At 35.4% G+C, this 17,920-nt stretch overlaps 3 protein-coding genes across 7 annotated transcripts in view; 1 reads left to right on the top strand and 2 right to left on the bottom strand.

The window, feature by feature from the left end:
• Positions 1-3,605, bottom strand: part of LOC123505190 (keratinocyte-associated protein 2-like) — a 19,098-nt gene extending 15,493 nt beyond the window's left edge. Inside the window, exons 1-2 of one of the 2 annotated variants that reach the window (XM_045256356.1) lie at positions 3,453-3,571; positions 1,650-1,676 (exon numbers count right to left, since the gene is read on the bottom strand). In XM_045256356.1, the coding sequence (XP_045112291.1) occupies positions 1,650-1,676; positions 3,453-3,456 (31 nt within the window). In that variant the 5' untranslated portion in view covers positions 3,457-3,571. Of the gene's footprint in view, positions 1-1,649; positions 1,677-3,452 lie in introns of both variants that reach the window. The other variant, XM_045256357.1, reaches the window with a different exon arrangement.
• A 256-nt stretch (positions 3,606-3,861) lies between these two features.
• LOC123505189 (surfeit locus protein 1-like) lies at positions 3,862-9,167 on the top strand. The gene is made up of 8 exons (XM_045256355.1): positions 3,862-4,068; positions 4,215-4,426; positions 4,591-4,712; positions 4,997-5,093; positions 6,713-6,807; positions 7,331-7,504; positions 8,337-8,474; positions 8,694-9,167. The coding sequence occupies exons 2-8, from the start codon at positions 4,217-4,219 to the stop codon at positions 8,761-8,763; spliced, it is 906 nt and encodes a 301-aa protein (XP_045112290.1). The 5' UTR covers positions 3,862-4,068; positions 4,215-4,216; the 3' UTR covers positions 8,764-9,167.
• Positions 9,168-13,675: 4,508 nt separating this feature from the next.
• The window catches only part of LOC123505188 (organic cation transporter protein-like), a 48,042-nt gene continuing 43,797 nt past the window's right edge, over positions 13,676-17,920 (bottom strand). For all 4 annotated transcript variants that reach the window (XM_045256352.1, XM_045256351.1, XM_045256353.1 and 1 more), the window contains 2 exons: positions 17,097-17,233; positions 13,676-16,636 (listed from right to left, as the gene is read on the bottom strand). In XM_045256352.1, the coding sequence (XP_045112287.1) occupies positions 16,567-16,636; positions 17,097-17,233 (207 nt within the window). In that variant the 3' untranslated portion in view covers positions 13,676-16,566. The remainder of the gene's footprint in view (positions 16,637-17,096; positions 17,234-17,920) is intronic.

Raw genomic sequence — 17,920 nt, 5'->3', positions numbered from 1 at the left:
ATGCATCGGTACTGGAATCGGTGGTATCGGCCCATTTTTTTGGTATCAGTATTGGTATCGGCTTATTTTATGCCGATACTTCCGATACCTAAAAGGAATTTACTACTTAGTGATATATTCGATATAAGATATTGATAATACTAAATTAATATAATATGGCATATTAAGTTTCCGTGGTGATTACCGTATGTCATAGAATACTGTTTTCTGTGGTAATAAGCCACAACCTCTAAATTGGACGTGTATGAAACGCGTATAGTCTGAACTCCGGCATCCTGTCAAACGGTCGGTCATGAGTCACCACGCATTCTCACTGTCTCTCAGTCAGATGCTGCTCCTCCACCCACACAAAGTTCACACAGGTGAAAAGCTTATGTTTTTGAACTATAATCTAAGAATGTCAAACTTCAAATATTGAGAATCCAACAAAATGATTTGGTATATATAATATATATATATATATATATATATATATATATATATATATATATATATATATATATATATATATATATATATATATATATATATATATATATATATATATATATATATATAGTTAGGCATTTTGCATTATTGTAAATAACAGCATATTCTTATTTGATTTATAATTAACAGTGCTAGTGCTAGCCTTTTCCAAGATATCATACTGGAATAGGTGGAAGCTCGAATTATATATGTATATTAATTTTAATGCAAGTTTAATTTTTGAGTTACTTGTGTTAACCTAAGGATGTAAAAATTCCATAACTAAGAAAGTAACGATTCTGTTTTGTAATCATGTGCATTGTGTATAATTTGTTGCATATTAATTATTTAAGATCATAGCAATACACTAGAAATTTAGAATAAACTAAACTTTTTCTATTTAATTGAAAAGATTAGGTGAAAGCTCATTTTTCTGAATTGGTCTACTAATGTCTAATGAATTAATATCAAAGGATGTCAGATTTAATTAAAGAGAAACATACACAACAAAATGAGTTTCTTTTGCTAATATTTTGTGTCTGTTTTACAATTTTAATAATTTTAAAAATATTTTTGATCGCCAAAATATCGTCAATAAAATTAATAATGAAAATGCACAAGACCAAACAGTCGCTAAAGGAGTAAGAAGTAAGAATTTAAAATAACTGACAAGAATCAGAAGACTGAGAAGATATTCATTCCAATTACTGAGTAATTTACCTTTGCAAATGGCTTCAAAAAACTTCTAGAATTGCTCCTATTTCACAAACATTCTCAGAAGGACTTACAGCATCCCCCAAAACAAAGCCTCCCATCTGATAACGCTCGCCGTCCACCAACTCATCCTGGTGTCTAGTGCAGTAATCACTAAAAGTAGTAGTATCGGTATCGGTGGTATCGGTAGTAGTATTGGTATCGGCCCAAATAGATGGTATCGGTATCAGTATCGGAATCGGCCAAAATTTTGGTATCGGTACATCTCTAAAAAAAATAACTTCAGACTGCAAGGTAGTTGTGACTAATCAGAGTAAAGTGATACAAAAGAACCAGTTTGTCTATTATTCACTGAACACTTAATAAAATTAAATACTTAGCCTGGTGTAAATAAGAAAATAAATGCACTGCCATTCAGCAATCCTGTGGTTCAAGCAAATGCCTTGCTAACTCTCAGCTGTACTTACGGTATTCAGAATTTCTTATATTAACACCTGAAAATATCAATTAGAGTAAGTTTATGTGGCAAATATGCTAAAAAATATCCCATATCAGCAATAAAGTTTTGCATCTGAAAGAAAATTACCAAAGCAAAAACAGTTTTCTCAGTCAAAATTACATAAATTCAGGAATGAAGGCAATACAAGCAAGACCTGTCAAATTTCTGGAAAAGTCCTGCTCCTTTCCACACAGTAACTTCATAGCAGAGAGTGTATTATCATGTGCAGTGTTAATTATATATATATATATATATATATATATATATATATATATATATATATATATATATATATATATATATATATATCATTTGCATTTTCATGCCAGTTAGTGAAGTATTATGTGTATATTTCATAGGATTCTTTTTTTTCATGTTAGGTTTTATATTCCTTATTGCCAGTGAATGGAGTATCAGTGGATGAGAAATGCAATACAATTTCTTAAGATGACTTTGCATGGATGCCAAGTTAAGTGACAACAGTGCAATGAAAGACAAGGAGATGGATAAGTTATTTAGAAACTATGTTAGTGTTGTGACTGAATGGGATAGCTAGGGGAGAGGCATTTACACATATATTTTCTTATGACAAGATGATACAATCTTGGTTACAAGTTAACAATAAATACTGTTACAATGGCAGGAAGACCAGTGTATCAGGGGAATGGAGAATGTAAAGATTTCAAAGAAAAGGGTCAGGAGGGAGCATAGTGACATGGGAATACTATACATGTACTAGACTGTAAAACACTATGAGACTGCATTATCTGGCACACAAGATATAAAAGGTCGAACAAAAAAAAAAAAAAAATCAAAGGTGATATAGATCAAATTATTGTTTACCTTTTAGCTTTTTGTCAAATATCAGTTATGAAAAAAATTAACTAATTAATTAATTATTTTTCCTTATATTGATACAGTATGGGTTAAATGAGCAATTCTGCAATGTAATATGTTAAAACTAAAACTTAGAGTAACTACCATTATATGCAAATGAGCAGTATTATTGAATACAAATAAAGAGAATGATTCAGAATAGGTAATATTAGTTTAAAAATGGTAACACTATCTGTATCATATAACACAAGATTAGATTAGACATGCCATGTTATGTGAGAATTGAATAACGTTATTTATTTTTTTCCAGTCGATGTGTATTGAAGATTTTGGATACCAACACATCACACCAAAGACAGAGTTAGGTTATGTTAAGTTGTTTCTTTTAGTTTAGGTGGTGAGGAAAACTCAAATAGACAGAATTTAGCATTTCCTGAAACAGTCTAAGGAAATATGAGGTCATATTTGATAAAGTATGGGGCTGTAAATTTTTACCATTAAGTTGTTTGAAAATTTTAGGATTTACTAAACTTTGGAAGGAGTCCATTTAAGTTATTTACTAATAGCAACGTAGACCATTCAGATTCATCCAACGGCATTTATCAAGATTTCAACGATGATAAAGAATTTAATTATCATTATCCTGCGACACATTTCTCGTGAGAGCAGTTCTGTTCCCAGACCTGCTACAGACTACAGGCAGTAATGACTCCTTCTTTATAATTAATTCTGTGCTGTAGCTGTTATCCCATTGTGTTGAGTTCTATAAAAGGAAGCAATGCATAACTTAGAAAAAAAAAAACATAAATGTGAAACCTAAAGAAATTTGATAACAGCCGTCCTTAATGAGACTCGGTGACATTGTATATTCACGATTCAATTTTAAAAAATCAGTTAACTATTAGTCTCCCTTCTTCGTAAGTTGTGGTCTTACCCATTTCGCCGGCAAGGAAGAAATCAAACAGCAGAATATCAAGGAAGCACGGTGCCAGGCAATCAGACACGGCAGGGAGCAAAACAGCGGCGCCCACGTCACGCCGACCGCTCTTGGTACATTTCGGTTTTCATGGTACAGTAATTTACATTTAAAAGAAAATTGTATGTCATTCTCACAATTATTAAGTATTGCAATTATCTATTTAATGGGACTTTGTGGTGGTAAGCATTATGGAATTCAAGACACTCATTCCAAGAAAACGTGTTTTGAAATGCCACCAGTAGAAGGACATGAAAATTATCTAAAAGGTTTTAGAAGTTACGAAGAAGAAAAAGAAAAAGAAAAGAAAGTAGCAGAGGGAAATAGACGACAATGAGCCGAATAGAAGATAAAGACGGACACTACACAACTAGCGCGCCTGACGAACGAGAGGCTGGATCAAAACAAACCTGCATAGTTATACAAGACAGCCAGCGGTGCTAGGAAGGCAATACTAGATTTTTACAGTGTTACTCATTTCAGAAGTGGAAAGGCATAACCACAAATAAGAGAGCGAAAGTATTAGGATATATTTGCAAGCAGAGAAGATCGCTCCGTCAACTTGGAATAAATAGTAAGCATAAACGGTGGTCCTGTCGATTTTTTTTTTTTTTTTTTTTTTTGTTTCGTAAGAGAATGTGTCAATGAGACCTGAAGGATAGATATGGGAAGATATAATTTGATCGTAAACATGGATGATCAGGAATGATTTCCTTGCAGAGATGAGCCGTATCATTTGCCAAGGAGTGAAAATTGGCAAGGGGATCTTGTTTATTGCCCAACGTACAACACACTCTGCACAGCCACTTAGAAGATCATGTCCCGTTGTGTTGGGCCTTCCCACTCTCCGCCTCGCTCCAGTACGCAGGATGGCCACCTCTACTGCCGCCCCAGGCAATCATCCTGTTGGTCCCATGGGTCTGTTCCTGTTGGTAAGCCACAACAATGTGTATGTACTAGTCTATATATGAAAAAAAAGTGCCACATCTTGATAAATGAACAACTAAAGATAAAAGAGAAGAAAATGTGTGTATCATCATGTAGTCTATACTTTCATCTATTTATTATTATTTTGCTTTTTTTTTTTTTTTTGCAGATAGTTCCAATAGGCACATTTTGTCTTGGGACTTGGCAAGTTCAAAGGAGAAAATGGAAGCTCAACCTCATTGACGAATTAGCTACAAAATCCAAAGCACCTCCTATTCAGTTTCCTGAAAAGTAGATATGAAATATACACTTTAATATGACTTGTGAAGGGACATATTGTCCCTAACTGTTTTCACATTAGGAGAATATGTATCAAGATATAACTAATGTACTGTTTCCCTGTGGAAACTATTTATTCACATAGTTTTCAATCTGTTTTGAATTAATCTGCAATTGCCCATAAAAGATAATCTATGATCATATGCTCTCCAAAATCTTACCAAGTTACAGGATGATTGTATCATGAATTTATCTATCTTTTTATGAAATAATAATTGTCTTTTCTTCCTTTATAGCTTAGAAGAACTTGAGGAATTAGAATATCGTCGAGTGAAAATGATAGGAACTTTTGACCACAGCAGAGAGATTCTTTTAGGTCCTCGTCCAGCATTGGTTAAGTATAGTGAAAATAAAATATATACAAATAGGAAAAGAGATGTAGATTAGATAGCTTCTATAAGTTTATGATAAGCTAATTGAATTTTTCTAAATATGCATTGATACTTTAAGCTTTAAAACATTAATGGAATATCAAGTAGAGTAGTTTTTCATATCTTATGAAAAATTTTTAGAGGAAACTATTAATTTTAATGCTCTCTCTCTCTCTCTCTCTCTCTCTCTCTCTCTCTCTCTCTCTCTCTCTCTCTCTCTCTCTCTCTCTCTCTCTCTCTCTCTCTCTCTCTCTCTCTCTCTCTCTCTCTCTCTCTCTCTCTCTCTCTCTCTCTCTCTCTCTCTCTCTCTCTCTCTCTCTCTCTCTTCTCTTTCTTCTCTCTCTCTCTCTCTCTCTCTCTCTCTCTCTCTCTCTCTCTCTCTCTCTCTCGTAGATCTGTGTGTGTGTGTGTATTTACCTTGTTGTATATTACAGGGTTCAGTGGGGTTCGTAGTGACCTATCTCCATATATACTTTTATCCAACTATTTCTTAAATTTATACACACTTTCTAAAGCTACAATCTCTTCACTCAAGCTGTTCCAGATGTTCACAGTCCTATGTGAAAAACTAAACTTTTTAATGTTCCTCAAATACTGACCTTTCATGATCTTCGAGTGTCCTCTTGTTCATCTATCATTCTCTGTTGGTGATACCAGGTCTTGTCTATTTATCCTTTCCATATTGTTTACTATATTATACATCATTATTAGATCTCTCTCTCATCTATCCTTCAAAGTTGGTAGTTTCATTTCCTTCAATCTTTTTTCATAGGGAAGATCCTTTGTAGTGGTCCTTTGGATCCTTTCTAGTTTCCTGATGTCCTTCTGCTCGTATGGTAACCACACCACTGCTGCATATTCTAGTCTAGGTCTTACCTTGGTAGTTATGATCTTTTTCATCATCCATGCAATTGAATGCCACTCATATTTGTTAGTGTTTTGTATGTTGAAGCAAAGAACCCATTTATGTGTTTCACTGTTTGATCTGCTGCAGTCTGTGACGAGACAGCCAGACGTTACCCTACGGAACGAGCTCAGAGCTCATTATTTCCGATCTTCGGATAGGCCTGAGACCAGGCACACACCACACACTGGGACAACAAGGTCACAACTCCTCGATTTACATCCTGTACCTACTCACTCCTAGGTGAACAGGGACTACACGTGAAAGGAGACACACCCAAATATCTCCACCCGGCCGGGGAATCGAACCCCGGTCCTCTGGCTTGTGAAGCCAGGGCTCTAACCACTGAGCTACCGTGTGTGTGTGTGTGTGCGCATGCACACACATAAATTTTTTAAATAACACCTTTCAGTGTTTTCTGAAGTTTCCAAATATTTTACTTTACATTTTCCCTCTCCTTTATTTTTATTTTGTTATTATGATTATTTAACCAGACAAGCTAAAAAGTTTTATTTCATACACAATACATTAATGTATGGAATCAAATTCTACTTGTTCCAACAAAATAAAGGTGAAAAAATCCTTGCATACGAATAATGTAATAAATGGAAGTTTTAATGTTAACGATAAAGAATTCCCTTTGGGTGAAGAGAAAATGTAACAAAAATCATTGACAGGTTGAAGGGGATGTGAGCCAGTCTGGAAGTGGCCTCATATCCTCAGGTCAGAGTGGCTTCCTAGTCATCACTCCCTTCAAGCTAGCTGACAGAGAGTAAGGATTTTTTTTTTTCTTCAATTTATGGAAACTTCCTGTTTTGCTTTGCTTTACTTGTAAAGTTTGTAAAATGCATATATTTTCTATATTATTTTGATTACCATCATTATAGCCATGGTTGTCTGTAAGTCAGTCTGTCATTATAAATATTAGTGCAGTATAATTTCAAATACAAATTATTGTGTATATGTAATATAAGTCTGTCAAAATTCTGCTGTTAGGGCTATTTTCATAAAAGGGAAATTATTTTGAAACAGGAAATGCTAATACATTTTCCCGAAAAGAAATTGGAACAGTAAAAAGAAAAAGAATAAGTTAGTTCCTAATGTGTATCGACATTCTCACCATGAACTAGATGCAGATAATACCTTGTTTTAATATGTAAAATGCTCTTATAATTTTAATAATGCAGAATATAAAACCTTAAATATCAGATAGTAACATTAATAAGATATTAATGTTTGTAGTTCAGTTTTGACTATATTGATTGTAAGTAAAAATTAAGTGTGATTCTTTTCAGTTTGACTGTTCTTGTCAATCGAGGTTGGGTTCCTCGCAAGCAGAAGAATCAAGACACCAGAGTAGAGGGTCAGGTGGAAGGGCAGATAAAAGTGGAAGCGGTGGTACGCAAAACAGAGAGGCGAGCACCATTCATGCCAGAAAACAAAAAGGGAACTACAGTCTTCTTATACAGGTGTGGCTTATTCATAGTCATACAGTGCATGTCCTTTCCATATAATACATGTCAAGATCTTTTTACTCTAATTTCAGAATTTTATCATTTATAAATTTTGCCTCTAGCAAAGAATTTTCCCAACAAGATAGTGAAGAAACAGCTTTAGGAAAGTAGGTGATTTAGTTTAGTTCAGACAGAATCTAATTTTTAGATAAATAATAGTTTGGTCAATACCTGAGCCTGAGTTTACAGGTTAGACTTTTGAACAGGGCCAGTCCTTGGCATAGGCCATATAGGCAGTCGCCTAGGGCACCATCTGCAGGAGGGTTGCCGCCGCAGCACCCCTCAGAGGGAGGTGGAAAGAAAAAAAAAAATTCTTGGTATTACAATTTATTACTTAAAAACATTACTAGAAAGATTGTTTACCTATTTAACTGTCGTAATGTTTCAGACAGCTATCACCTGATTGTGTCAGGGGCAGGGGCACCAATGAGTAATTTCACCTAGGGCACCAAAATGGTTAGGGCCGGCCCTGCTTTTGGATGCCAACAGAAATGTACAACATTCTGTAGAAGTCTCAACTTTTGTGTAAAAGTGGATGAGTTTTTATTTGAACATTTTAGGAAAGATTGAAAAGAAGACCTATTGACTGCAATGCAAATGTAACATGCTGATGAAATCAACTTTCTTATTAGAAAACCAGCTCAGCCTTTGCTGGGAAGGTGTTAGTCAATCTAAGTAACTCCCTGTAACAAAACAACAGTTATGAAATCTTGTGTTGATTTCTGAAAGAGTTGATAGTAGAGGTTTACATTATAAAGCTTTTCTTTTCCTTTTCTATTTTTCTTAGAGATGTACCAACAATGTCTCAAATGCTGAACACAGCCCCCATCTTCCTTGATGCTGTGGACACTGTCCCTGGTGGCCCTCAGGGTGGACAGACACGGGTTACCATGAGAAACGAACACCTCTCTTACTTGCTGACATGGTAAGTGGTACTACTATTCTGGTATGAAAATGAAATTTTTCATGACATGGGAGTGAAAAAAGTAAATGACAAATTATGTTAATTAGTAGAGGAAATATTTAGATGTTGAATAGAACATATGCCATCTCACCCACCATGGTGGTCACTCTAGGGGCAAGAATGTCACAGCAGTAACAATAGTTTGTCATCTCTATCATAAGGTAACTACCCACCTCACAGGTACAGCCTGAGCTTATCCACTGCCTACCTGTGGTACCGACGCTTCATCATGGGTAAGCCACTCCTTTGAAATGTGTGCTTCTTGCTCGCTGGGATGACAAAAGGAACTTAGAAATGAAATGTCAACATCTTGCATTTAGTATGATGTTTTTTCATGTTTATCTACTTTTTTTTTTTTTTTATTATTATTATTATTGTAACTGTGTGCAATCAATGGCAATTGATTAATGACCTGCACGGCAACTGGCAACTAAGGGGACCTCTCTCTCTCTCTCTCTCTCTCTCTCTCTCTCTCTCTCTCTCTCTCTCTCTCTCTCTCTCTCTCTCTCTCTCATTCTGTTGCCCTTGGCCAGCTTTTCTCTCACGTAAAAAAATGTGAAGTAAAATTCATTTTAATGCTAGATGTGATTGTAAATAGGTATTATATCCTTCTATTGTATGTTTAAATTGAAATAAAAATTTTTGTTATCTTTAGAATTGTAAGTAATTCCTACATACTCCTGCAACATATTATATCTATGATATTTGATTTTTGTGTGTCCAACTGATACTTCCACTGATAGACTGGTTCCTTCTTTTTCTATGTAATATTCATTAGCACAATACAAAAACATATACAGTGGTACTTTGACATACGAATTTAATTCATTCTTTCGTTGTATATAAAAAAAAATCGTATATCAAATCAATTTTTCCCATAGAAATTAATGATAGAATTAATTCATTCCAGTGATACGAATTTACCCCCAAAGAATTAACATGCTTTAGATCAGTGTTTCTCAACCTGTGCGCCGCGGGAATCACATAAGTGCGCCGCGAGTACTCGGACACGTCCTGTACCCGTCCATCAGAGGTGCAGTCAGCTAGCATTCCTGAGCTACCATAAAAGTAAGCAAGTAGTAATTAAAAGTTTAATTAATGTTTTTCTTATCTGAGTCGGAACGTTCAGGGTGAATTTTTGCCAGTACTGCATCATTCTGTTTTCAACGTCACCCAGCAGACCCGAGACGCCAGGATTACCATTATAAGGCTTCGAATAAATAGTCATTAGTTACGGCCACGCCGACCAGATAGCGACCCACGACAACTATTTTTCATATCCTTCCAGGCTGTCCCTCCCCCTGTTCCTCCCTCTCTCAAAACCTCCGGTTGCCACACTTGTTTCGAGATTTAAGCGTCTCATGCAAGTCATACAACTCACAGGTACTAATATAAAACTACGAAAACATGCTTTATCATTAGTTTGGTATTGAAAAAGTGAATCTGGTATTAAAATTGAAGTATTTGGTATTAAGTCCCTGAGTAAACTTGCTTTCTGTTGAAGAGGAAATGAGAGTGTGTCTCAACTGTCCCTCCCAACATAGAGAGGATATGTAAATCCAGGCAGGCACAGGTGTCTCATTGATAAGGTATGCATTTTTTGTAATAATAGTTTATTTACAGTACACACTGTTTCCTGCTGTTTATTTGTACCTATTATTTTATCAATAATATTGTGTAACTGAGATATTATGGTTAACACACCGTCCGTGAAGGAGTAAAAGGTTAATTAATTATGAAACTAAAGAGATGGTGCGTCGCCAAATCAAAAACATGTCTTTAGTGCGCTGCCAACCAACAAAGGTTGAGAAACACTGCTTTAGATACAAACCAAATATAGATTTAATATAAGATAAATACAATGTTTATTGTATGCATGGTATAAATGTACTATATTGCCCAAAATAACAACTTAACCAGCAAAACTCGGTACACATCAATAGACGTTCATCACGCAAGACTCAGGGCACGTCGATAGACGTTAAGGCATTTTTGGGGCTATATTTTGGCTATTTTCTTCCCGTCTTCTTTGCTTGTGAGCTGGCAACATTCATCAGGAGTAAACATATGCTATACGTCACTGTGTCACCAACTCCCACAATGGATGGTGGTAGCGACAGTGATTTCACTGTGTCCGATTCTGCCACCTCTCCCGCGCGCCTTACTTCTACACCTCGGGTCTCTCACCATGTAGCGGGGAGACAATATTTGAATGAGAGTGGTATCAGAACGCAACAGGAGAGAGAGAGATATACAAGGGGCCCGTGTTCTATCGCTCTAGCCAAGGCTGCTAAATTTGATCGGACGTAAGGCCATGAACACCAATGATATCACCTCATTCAACCTGTGATATTTTGGTAACCATAGCATCTAGAGACTTCTGGTTTTTTGCATTGCAAAGAAGAAGAGTTGCTTGTGGGCAGAACATAATTTGTACTCACTCGTTTATTGAATTTCCAAGTGTAATCAGTATGTGAATCCAGGCTATTTTGTGTGTTTCTCGCCAAACCGGACGAGTTAGCGTGAGCGAAAACTCCCAACTTGCATTCCTACTTACCGATGCTGTGGGGGAACTTCATATATGTAGTACAGAGGAGGAATTGGCGAGTTACCCATGCCTTACTATTGGCACGCCACATAACCTGGAGTTTCTCTTTTAACACCTTAGATGCTTTAAAGGCCCTGGGGTTCTCAGAATGATACACCAACAATGGTTTGACTTTACAGTTACTTCTAGCGTTAGCGCACAGGGCCAAGTCACAGATACGCACACCACGTTCATATTTTGCAATTATCTTGTGTTACATATCCATTGCGAGACTCTTCTAAGTTTCTTCTTTTCAGCCTTCTTATTTTTACTTTTGGGACCCATGATCACGAGGTCTTGAGTTCACAAACCTAAAGAAAAAATACACACTGCCAAGGAGCACAGACACATACATATACAAAGGATGAACAACAATACACAACGCAAACTGAATGTTTGGGTGGACGCGGGTAGCTGAGCGATTGGTGCGCCACCTACTGATGGCTATTCATATCTTAAAAATATCTTTGTATTTCAAGGCGTAAATTATATGAAATTTTTCATCGTATATAAAAAAGATCGTATGTTGCAGCGTTCGTATCTTGAAGTATTACTGTACTATAGTAATGGTTCATGCTATATCACCACAAGTGATCTCTACCTCTATCATAATGCATTAGATATGTTTAAAAAGATGTAAGAGAAATCAAAGAGTACATGGCAATGCTGAATTCTATAAAAAAAAAAAATGAAAGCTCACTTAGATAAAGGTAATTTCTGAGGACGTTAAAAGAATAAAGGAGGTAGAGTGATAGCTAGGCAAGTGTGGTATGGCTTCAGGCATCTATGGAATAACTATGGAAATGTTAAAATAGAAAAGTAAAGTCCTGAATTTGATTTTTTTTAATATGTGGAATGGTATGGTGATAAGGAGATGAGTGGAGAAAGGCAGTTATTGCACTGTATATAAAAAAAAGAGTTTAAGGATGTAGGAATACATGTAATAGCTATAAGGGGATAAGTATGTCAGCAAGTAAAAGGTTATATTTGAAAGAAATTTATGAAAATAGCATATGCATAGGCCTCAGAGGAAACATGGAGGATTTAGAAAAAAAATTGTGTAGAACAGATTTTTGTAACCAAAACCATGATGGAGGGGTACTTAGGAAAGGGAGAAAAGTGAGAAGCTATATTCATTACCTTGGAGAAAAGTATATGATAGGATGAATAGTCAAGCTGCTTAGGATATTTTTAGAAGTTATGGCACAGGAGAACAATTACTGGAAGGAATTTGAGTGTCTATAGGTATGGTTCCCAATTTTTTCCTGTGCGAGTACCACTTGGAAGGTCCCATAGAATTACTGTATACCACCTTGTCCCAGGAAAACTCAATTCCAGTAAATATCAATTTATTCAAAAGTAAAGCACACAAATGAACTAATAAGGAACACATCTCAGTTTAATGCGAGAGATGCATCTGTTTCTTATCCACTCATAATGATCTGTGTCCATATATACATTTATCCAACTTTTCCTTAAATTTGTGCACACTTTCTGCTGCAACAATCTATTCACTGAATCCATTCCAGATGTACACTGTCCAATGTGGAAAACTGAACTTCTTAATGTTCCTCAGACACTGACTTTTTCTGATCTTCTTGGGATCTCCTCTTGTTCGTCTATCTCCATCCTTCATCAGTGATACCACGTCTTACCTATCTATCTTTTTCATACGGTTAATTAACTTATATATCACTGTTAGGTCTCCTCTTTCTCATCTATCCTTCAAAATTGGTAGTTCCATTTCCTTCAATCTTTCTTCACAGGGAGGATCCTTTATTTCTAGAACCATCTTTGTAGCAGTCCTGTAGATTCTTTCTTGCCTGTATAGTGACCACACCATCCATTGCTGCATATTCTAGTCTAGATCTTATCATAGTGGTTATAATCTTTTTCTTCATACTTTTATCCATATATATGAATGCCACCCTGATATTAGTTAGTGTCTTGTATGTTGAAGTAAATTTATGTCTTTCTGGAGTCAAGGTGTCTTGTATAATCACTCCCAGGTCTTTCTCTTCACTTCTTTTCATTATAATCTCTTCTCCCATTTTATATTCCCACATAGGTCTTCTATTACTTTTACCCATTTCCATTACATGGCATTTCCTAGTATTAAATTCTAATTTCCACTTTTGGTTCCATTTCTTTATCTTGTCATATCTTTCTGCAATTCCATACAGTTACCAAAGTTCCTTATTACTCTCAAAAGTTTTGCATCATCTGCAAACAAATTTATGTAGCAATTAAAACCCTCTTGTATATCATTAATATATACTTGGAACATAATTGGTGCAAGCATTGAACTCTGTGGTATGTCACTAGTAACTATACTCCAGCTTGATGGGGTGTTTATTGTTGTCCTTATTTCTCTATCTGTTAAGTAATGTGTCATCCAGTTTAAGATATTTCCCTATATTCCTCTCATGTGTTCTATTTTCGATAAGAGTCTCTTATGTGGTACTCTGCCAAAAGCCTTCTTAACATCTAGATACACTGTGCCAACTCATCCATCTCCCTTGTACTTCATCTATTATTCTTGTATAAAAGTTTAATAAATTTGTTATGCATGAACAGGAGAGAGGCAGGGATTTTTTATATCTCTATAATTGTTTGATATTTCAAGAAAGTCTGTAAAGGAAATAAGAGCTAAAGTGGGAAATGTTGATGCAAGGATGAAATGGAATGGAGTGTGAAGGGTTGTAGTAGTATGCTTGTTTGCAGATGACACTCTCAGAAGCAGGAAAATAAATACAATTTTACTAAGTTGTGGTTCAATTCAAAAGATAATAAGAAAGGGAAAAAATAAAGATGAATGTTTGGAAAAGTAAGTAATGTTTTTTGTGACTGGAGAAGTGGTTTTGTGACTTAATGATACATTATGGGATGAGTGTATGAGTACCAGCTGTCCAAAGGTGTGAGCTAGTTATGGGAAGAGAATGAAAGAGAAAATAAGTATTTGGGAGCAGTGCAAGGTACACATAGTGAGATAAATGTAAAGATAAAAGAGAGGACTGTGAAAGATACATGTATTGTAGTATCACTTGCAAGGTTGATGTATAGATTTAAGGAAAGGTTTCCTCTTGTCAGTACTGAGATAAGGATCAGAGATTATGATATGGAATAAAGTATAATAGCAGAGTGTATGTTGTGGAAATTATTTATCTGAGCAGGCCAAGTAGAGTGACAAGATGGGAAGATGAAAGTAGTGAGTGTGTATGGAAAATCAGTAAAACACATTTGAGAAAGCAGCTTATGGAGTGATAGAATGGATGAAAATTAATAAATTGAAATGATTAAGAACAAAGAGTTTGCAAGAAAGTGTATATGGATAAAGATGGAAGTGTTGATAGAAGAGAAAAGTCACATGGAAAAGTAAAATTAAGGTAAATTAGTGCACATGTCAAAGGCATGTTAATAGAGACCAGCATTTAAGTGCACACCAGAATGTTACAATTGTATTAATTTCTAAGGAAGATACCCCTTGCCAGACTGGTGACAAGTGGAATACTTTCACTTGTTTAATCAGCATTTCCATCATGTTAACTCTTTCAGTATATCCCTTTCCTTTCAGGAAGACTATTTCTCTTTTATGACTGTGGTTATTGTATGATTGTGTGACAGCCATATGGACAATGGAAGTGCTTATTAAAAGCCATATTAGGTCTTATACTCTTCTTGATGGATGTATGATGTGTTTGTAATTGATTGCTGTTCTCTTAAGTCATGATCAAAATACACCACTTTTTCTGCTATATCATAATTCATAGCCAAGACTAAATAAGACTTTCTAAATATTGATTATTCAAGAGCAAAATTTCTATATTCAACTTGTATTTCCCTCAGGTGTCTCTTGTTGAAAATGTCATGCATTACCGTAATGCAATAAAGACCTCATTTATCAGCAGTATAGACCATGCGGTATGATCATCTCGTACATTCTACTGAGTAGTTTGATGGAGAAAAGTCTTGTTTGTTGTTCTAGTCTTCTTCATTGAACTAAGATCTTGGTGTCACCATCATGATGGTTTGACAATAACCTGGTATATTTCTGTTTATTATGAAATGCACTATGTGCAAGGCTGAAATAAACACTGGACTTAATTAGCATGACTTATTAACAGATTAGCTATTCTTTCAATTGAACATATGTAAGCAATTATTCTTGCCTCCTAATGAGCACATTGATCTGTTTCTTCCAACAAAGTTCTAATCCTGTGAAGAAAACCTCAAATCTTATAAAGTTTTCCATAAAGGAGTTTGATTATGACCAAACTTTATATTTTCATAAAAGATATCAATAAGCTGCACCAGGACTCATCACAGAAACTCTCAAGACAAGAGAGATCCACTATCAATATGCACAAAATATTTATGCCATAAATCATTCCAATCTTTCCTTAAGTAAATACTTAGGAGATTCAGAACTATAACAAAAATCAATGACAATCATCACAATACAGTGGTACCTTGAATTATGTTCCATAACAAAGCTTGTAACTCAATTTGCACATGTATCTCAAATAAATTTTCTCCATTTAAATTCATTGAAATGCCATTAGTCTGTTCCATTTCCCCCCAAAAAAGCATTATAAATATTTTTTTTGTAATTTTAGTTAAGTAAAAATTATTTATGAATAATGAATATAGTATAAAAACATAATAAAGTGTAAGAATAAATGTAAAGAAATATACAGTTTTTATAAACTGTATGTACTCTGGAGATCAGACAACTAGATGTAATGGAAAATGGTGGAGGAGTGGAAGGCTTAGCACCTATATTGTCAGACAAATGAAATTAAGCTAAAAATCTTCATTAAAGCACAAAACATTAGCACAGCATGAGAAATGTTTCAACAGCAAAAAAACTCCACATGAAATGAACACATTGGATATGTGATGCTGGATGGATATGGCATTCACTTTGACAACTAGCAGCAGCATACCTGGAACTAGTTCACAACTTGGATTTTGGCTAGCAAGTTGCAGCAAAAAAAATTGACCAAGTGGTAGCTCTTATCTCAAATTTCTTGTTAGCAGAGGCATTCATAAGTCAAGGTTCCTCTGTACTTGTCCATTTGAATTGACTCACACTCACCTACATGTTTCACTTCAAAATAATGTATTCTCACTAGTATTGCCTCAAACTAGAGCATAACCAGAACACATTCAATACATTTAAATGCTGAACAGTTGCTCTGGAATCTCAAGTAAATCAGAGCTCCAGGACAAAAGCATCTTGGTAGGATAAAATCTCGACTCTGCATGAAAACTGAGAATATTGCTGATGAGGCAATAAGTGCTCTTCCTCCCTGTATGGGAGTATAGAGGTTTGTATGTTTAGATCATTACTTACACATGACTTGAAGCTCAATCAAATCATAATTTAATACTGTATACAAGAACTATTGGCAATGCTTTCTATTCTATTCTACAAAACCTACTGTAACAGTTTGCCCTGCATGGTTACTTAGTCTCATCCTTGCAGATATTGATAGGCTTTTTATCCTTCTCATCTTCACATTCTTCTGAATATCTGTAAGTATAAAGGAGTAGGTGAAAAGACTAAAAAGCATAATAACAAGTAGCTAATTATGCATCTTCAAAGATCATTTGCCACATTTCTCCTTTCACAAAAAATAAAGATGAGATAAGTAAATAGATAAATAAATAAAAACAAGAAATTCAGCTGATAGCTGAGCCACTGCTGCACTTTTATAGTAAATAAATAATTACTGTTTTAAGGAGCATAATGTACGGGGTGGCTTCCTAATACATAATGTTCCTCACACTCAACCTTAGTTAAATAGCACATATCTCACATGATCTTACAAATTAAAATGTACTCTAAACATAGTAATATAATTGATATGATATCCTAATGTAGTGTTGGTAAAGATAAATATATATATATATATATATATATATATATATATATATATATATATATATATATATATATATATATATATATATATATATATATATATATATACCTGCCAAAGTTCTCCCCATCCTCCAGGGTTTCAGGGAGTTGGCGAGACCGAGTTTCTGGCAACTGAAGAGTGAGGAGACTTGCTGCACCGGCAAGAGATCCAAAGATGACCAGTGGCAATGGACCCCATACGTCATCCTAAGGAAAGTTATTCAACATGGATAACACACTGATGCATGAATCTGAAAACAGGTATGTAACTTGCTATTGTGAATGACAGACAAACTGTGTAAATCAAAACTGCATAGTAGTGTACTGGAAGATCTACCATAATACTGTGAGGATGCAGATGAAAAGGGACTTTGAAAAAGTGCAGGTTGGAGGCTCAGAGGATATGGCTATTGGTGGAGAATGAGTGTGGTAGTAGTGTTTGTTTTGGTCAGTTGGGGGGAAACCAGAGCATTTACCTGGAGTTGCAATGACTGTCAGAGACTTTTGGATTTTGCTGGATTTTGGCTGGATTTTGCCATGTTTTGGCAGGTATGTCATGTGGATCATACTGTGGAATGAATTATGAGATATTGGGAGTGATTGGTGTTGAGTGGGGGTCTTGAGACCACGTTTTGGCAGGAGGCTTTTTACAGCTATATTTTGGCTATTTTCTTCCTTTTTTCTTTGCTTGTGAGCTGGCAACACTCATCAGGAGTAGAAATATACTCTACGTCACTGTGTCATCAACAATGGATGGTGGAAGTGACATAGATTTCACTGTGACTGATTCCGCCACCTCTCCCGCGCGCCTTACTTCTTTACCTCTCTTGCCACGTTACAGGGAGACAACTTTTGAATGAGAGTGGTATCAGAACAGGCGACAGGAGAGAGAGA

The sequence above is a fragment of the Portunus trituberculatus genome, chromosome 17 (assembly GCF_017591435.1).
Source record: "Portunus trituberculatus isolate SZX2019 chromosome 17, ASM1759143v1, whole genome shotgun sequence".
NCBI lineage: Eukaryota > Metazoa > Arthropoda > Malacostraca > Decapoda > Portunidae > Portunus > Portunus trituberculatus.
The sequence above is the reverse complement of the archived record's forward strand: the minus strand, read 5'-3'. Positions and strand labels throughout refer to the sequence as shown.

Excerpts from the sequence above, each read along its gene's own strand:
- LOC123505189 (XM_045256355.1), top strand. The coding sequence starts at position 4,217 with ATGAGCCGTATCATTTGCCAAGGAGTGAAAATTGGCAAGGGGATCTTG. Across the intron at positions 5,094-6,712 it reads TAGGTCCTCGTCCAGCATTG|GTTGAAGGGGATGTGAGCCA; the intron begins GTTAAGTATAGT and ends AATCATTGACAG. Across the intron at positions 6,808-7,330 it reads TTCAAGCTAGCTGACAGAGA|TTTGACTGTTCTTGTCAATC; the intron begins GTAAGGATTTTT and ends GATTCTTTTCAG.